This window comes from Ischnura elegans, chromosome 11, assembly GCF_921293095.1.
Source record: "Ischnura elegans chromosome 11, ioIscEleg1.1, whole genome shotgun sequence".
Taxonomy (NCBI): Eukaryota; Metazoa; Arthropoda; class Insecta; order Odonata; family Coenagrionidae; genus Ischnura; species Ischnura elegans.
Window position 1 is genome coordinate 10,327,894 of NC_060256.1, and position 4,282 is coordinate 10,332,175.

The following is a 4,282-nucleotide window of genomic DNA, read 5'->3' on the forward strand; positions in this document are numbered from 1 at the left end:
TATTTCCGTTTTATGTAAATTTCGAGTTGCTTACAGCTTTTGTAAATTTTTAACCCATGCATCATAATTTAATATTTAACCACCCAGATAATTTTCTAAATAATTTATATTTTCCATTCTTTACATTTTCTTATAATCTGATAATGTTTAATCCATATTAATATTTAGCATTTCTGATGATTTTTCGACATTTTTTCGTCATTACTAATTCCTGTTGTATATTCTCTAATGGTGTCCGCTTCCAATCAGCAGCCAAATCTATTTTCCAGCCTTCCTGATTATCCCGCGAATTTTTTATTTCATTTTATTTAATTCTGCTCACCTTCAAATGAGCTCTTTGAGTGAGAGATGGGAAGGCCTAGATACGACTGCTGTGAAGGCCAAAGTAATTTATGGCACGATATGATTCGAATATATGCGCATCTTATCACTTTGGCAGTGAAACCTGTTGTTAGCCATTTTCACTCCATTGAAGATAGCTGGTGTTCTTGGTTCCCGTTATTTACATTCTCCAAACACTTCTCCCGAAATTAATTTATGTCTATGGCGATTCATTCATCACTGCTTTAAAGTGAATTCCGAATTATTGCCCTATCGTAAGAGTATTCGCACAACGAACACTCAGCGCAGTCTCCTCTTCCTGGAATAGTGCAAAGGAGCTCCGATTGCTTGAAAAATTCCTTGTTGGTTTTTGAGTGTTTTTTTCTGCCAAGATATTTTCTATGGCATTGGACTAAACTTATTATTTTATTAAATGACTTTTTAGCTTGTTTATTGAACAAAGTCGACTTAATTGAAGAGGAAAGTTAAAGAAGTGATAGATTCCTTCACTCCATCAAATAAATTTATATAATTTTGAATCATATCTGTGAATTATTCGATGACTATGGATCTTACAGTTCGCAAGGAGGATTGCATCAGTGCTTTTCAAGGCTACCTTCAATCAAGTGACTTCATTGTTGAAGGATATGAAGTGAAGACTTCAGGAATGACGGGCTTAACTGGGCGATACTACGAAATATCTGGCATTGTCCGCTTCGGTGGACAGGCGCATGAAATCCATTTGTTCGCGAAAACCCCACCAATCTTAAGCTCACAGAGGGTTTTTGTGATCGAATACGGGTATTTCCATAGAGAGATTGTCTTCTACAAGTATGTGGTGCCTGACATGATCGATTGTCTTCCACCAGGAGTGGATTTGCCTTTACCTAGGTAGGTAATGGACGCAAAACAATACCTCTCTATAAAAATGTGCATGTTCATGCAAAAAGCAGCAGACGATATCCATTCGATATCTTAATAAGGTTGATGCATCCAAAACACGTTGTAATATTACGCGACGGATACCTTGACAACGTTACACGGACATTCTAATAGTAACAACCGCCAAGAGTTTTAAAATTAACGTCGCATATAAAAGTAATTGATGCTTTTGGTTCCTACTGACGTCATCTGTCCAGGGTTAAAAATTTGGAGATACCATTTTTCTCCACCTAGTCCATACCCTTAACTATTTCTCGCAGTATAGGTCTCCATTTACCTGCCCCTGGGATTATTACGCACGCATTACATTTTATTACACGATATTTTCAGCCTCGAACATGAATTTGACTTGCGGGATTCATGACTTGTCAAATACTCTGTTATATCTGGTGTACCCCAAGGCTCGAACCTGGGTCCACTTCTGTTTTTGATATATGTAAAATGACTTGCCACAATGTATCCATCATTCAAGATGTGTAATGTTTGCAGATGATGTTAAAATATATAGAAAGGAATAATTTAGAACATTGTCTACAGATACAGTTAGATTTAAACAGTCTGGTCACCTGGTCTCATGAAAATGGTTTATTTTTTAATGTTGATAAGTGTTTTATCTTTTTCACGGAGAAAAAAATGTAATCAAATACAATTACCACATGAAAGAATCCAAATTGAATAGGACTAATGAATTGAAGGATCTAGGGGTCACCTTTGATAGCAAAATGTATTTCACCACACATAAATTGAATATTAGCATAACTGCATGTAAACTGTTGGGCTTTATACACCGTATGTCAAAATATTTTGACTCTGAGATGGTACTTAAGACATTGTATTACTCTTATGTAAGAAGTAAGTTGGAATATGGGTCAGTTATTTGGAATCCCTATTTAAAGAAGCATATTGTAATGCTAGAGCAGGTTCAAAAGAGATTTTTAAGATTTCTATATTTTGCATTATATCATGTGTATCCGCTTATCGAAAATTATGTTTGTTATAGTGATTTGTTAAGAGTGTTTGGTCTTCATACCCTGCAAAATAGAAGAACTATAAACGATCTTCTGTTTCTGCATGATGTCATCAATAAGGGCCTATGTTATGAGTTACTGAAGGAAATAAAAATAATAGTTCCAAATGTTAATAGCCGGTTTAAAAGAACATTTTACATATCAAAGGTTAAATCAAATTACTGTTCCAATACGCCAATACGAAGGATTTGTGTACCATATAACAAAAATTTCAACGATCTACAGTTGTATTAAAAGAAATACTGCTTTGTAAAAGATGTTAAGAGTATGTTTCGCGACTGTGATAGTATTTAGGTAATATTTTTCAGCATTTGTTATCATGATTGTTACTATTTTGTGGCTGTGACCAATTTATTTTCAATTTTTTTGTAGTTATATTCCTGTATTGTTCGCCCTATAATTATGTATATGGTGGGCGAACATTAAACATAATAAATAAATAATTACCTAGTACTATGCCCCTAACTGTGAAGGACGTGGTGATCAACGTGTTGAAATCTGCCTCTAATCACTGACTCTGATTTTCTTTGCAATCAGGTGCACGTTGACCCGAGACAGCCTCGAACCCGGTTACACTCCAATACCCGGATCGGCTGAGGAAGAGCTGATTGTCTTCGAAGACGTGACACACCGAGGCTTCTGCCGCATGAAGCCGCACGTCATGGACTTCCAGCACTGCCGCGTAGCAATTAAGTCCATAGCACGCTTCCACGCCGCCTCCATCTTGCTCAACCTGCGGATCGACCAAGGGAACTTGTCTAAAGCGTGGTCAAATGGCGCTCCCGCCCCATCAGATCAGCTGTGGAACCTGGACTATGACAGGTCCTTCGTCACGCGATCCACAGAAAGCACGGCCACGGCAGTGTGCAGAATGTGGCCCGAGAGGTTTTCCTCACGGAGGGGAAAGATTCTAGCTTCACTGAACGAAGCGTGGCTCAAGTTTCACACGGAGGCCCGCACGAACCCCAAGTACGTCAAAGCATTCATCCAGGGAGACGCATGGAGGAACAACTTCATGTTCTCGTACGATAAGCGAGAGAAACCAGTAGATGCAATAATCGTGGACATGCAGCTGGTTCAATATCTGCCTCCCGTTTACGACTTGATATTCTTCTTGCACGTTAGCGTCAGAAAGACATTCCGCCAGCAGAATACGATGAAGCTCCTGGAAGTCTATCATGAAGAGCTCTCCCAATGTATGTCCCCAGACCTATGCGAAAGTGTTCTTCCATTCAAGTCCCTGTTAGACAGCTTTGAAGACCTCGAGTCCGTGGGACCACTCATATCATCCGCGTACATTCCCAAACTTTTGGAGTTCTCCCTCGACAACTCCATTCGATGTGATCCAGATGACGGCATTGGAGACTTATTGAATGACCGTGGTGAACGAATTGCTCACTACTGCGAAATCAGTTCGCTATACAGGGAGTGGGTGGCAGAATCATACCGGGAATGCATGGAAGTTTTAGGATTTTGGGAGTGATTTTTATCTGCCATTGCAATGTTGGCTCTTTAGTAATACAGTGTTAGGGTGACCGGGTTTACTGAATGAAAGAACTGCTGCGGAATACGATTGGACTATTGTAAGCAGTGGCGCCGACTCCGTGGGGCCTTAGGGGGCCCGAGCCCCCTCAAAAATTCGTAATGAGTGTGAGGAATAAATATGTCAGGCTTGTCGATTTTCCCCGGAGTGTCCAAATATCGAGATTCAAGTAATCAGGGTACTAATGTTGATCATATGACTCTTCTAAAATGCTTAAAAAACTTAAAACTCACTACTTATAAAATTTCCCAAGGTAAGATGCCCGGTTTGTGCCCCTGAATATATTTTGTAAGTCGGCATCCCTGAGTGTAAGACTATAAATTCAGGCCAAAGAGTTCCAAAGTGTCAGGCCAAAGTCCAAAGTATTAATGAATATGCTGTAATTCATTCATGAAAATAGATGAAAGTTATCACCTTCATAATCAGTGAAAGGCTTAATTTTTAAATT

General features: G+C 39.0%; 1 protein-coding gene across 1 annotated transcript; it reads left to right on the forward strand.

Annotated features, from left to right (window-relative positions):
* Positions 1 to 628: 628 nt before the first annotated feature.
* On the forward strand, positions 629 to 3,942 carry LOC124168021. The gene is made up of 2 exons (XM_046546104.1): positions 629 to 1,212; positions 2,829 to 3,942. Exons 1-2 carry the CDS (start codon positions 881 to 883, stop codon positions 3,772 to 3,774), a joined length of 1,278 nt encoding a protein of 425 aa, XP_046402060.1. The 5' UTR covers positions 629 to 880; the 3' UTR covers positions 3,775 to 3,942.
* Positions 3,943 to 4,282: the final 340 nt, after the last annotated feature.

Bases quoted from the DNA above. Each gene is read 5' to 3' on its own strand.
- LOC124168021 (XM_046546104.1), top strand. From the start codon at position 881: ATGACTATGGATCTTACAGTTCGCAAGGAGGATTGCATCAGTGCTTTT. The intron at 1,213-2,828 runs GTAGGTAATGGA...CTTTGCAATCAG, and splicing joins GTGGATTTGCCTTTACCTAG to GTGCACGTTGACCCGAGACA.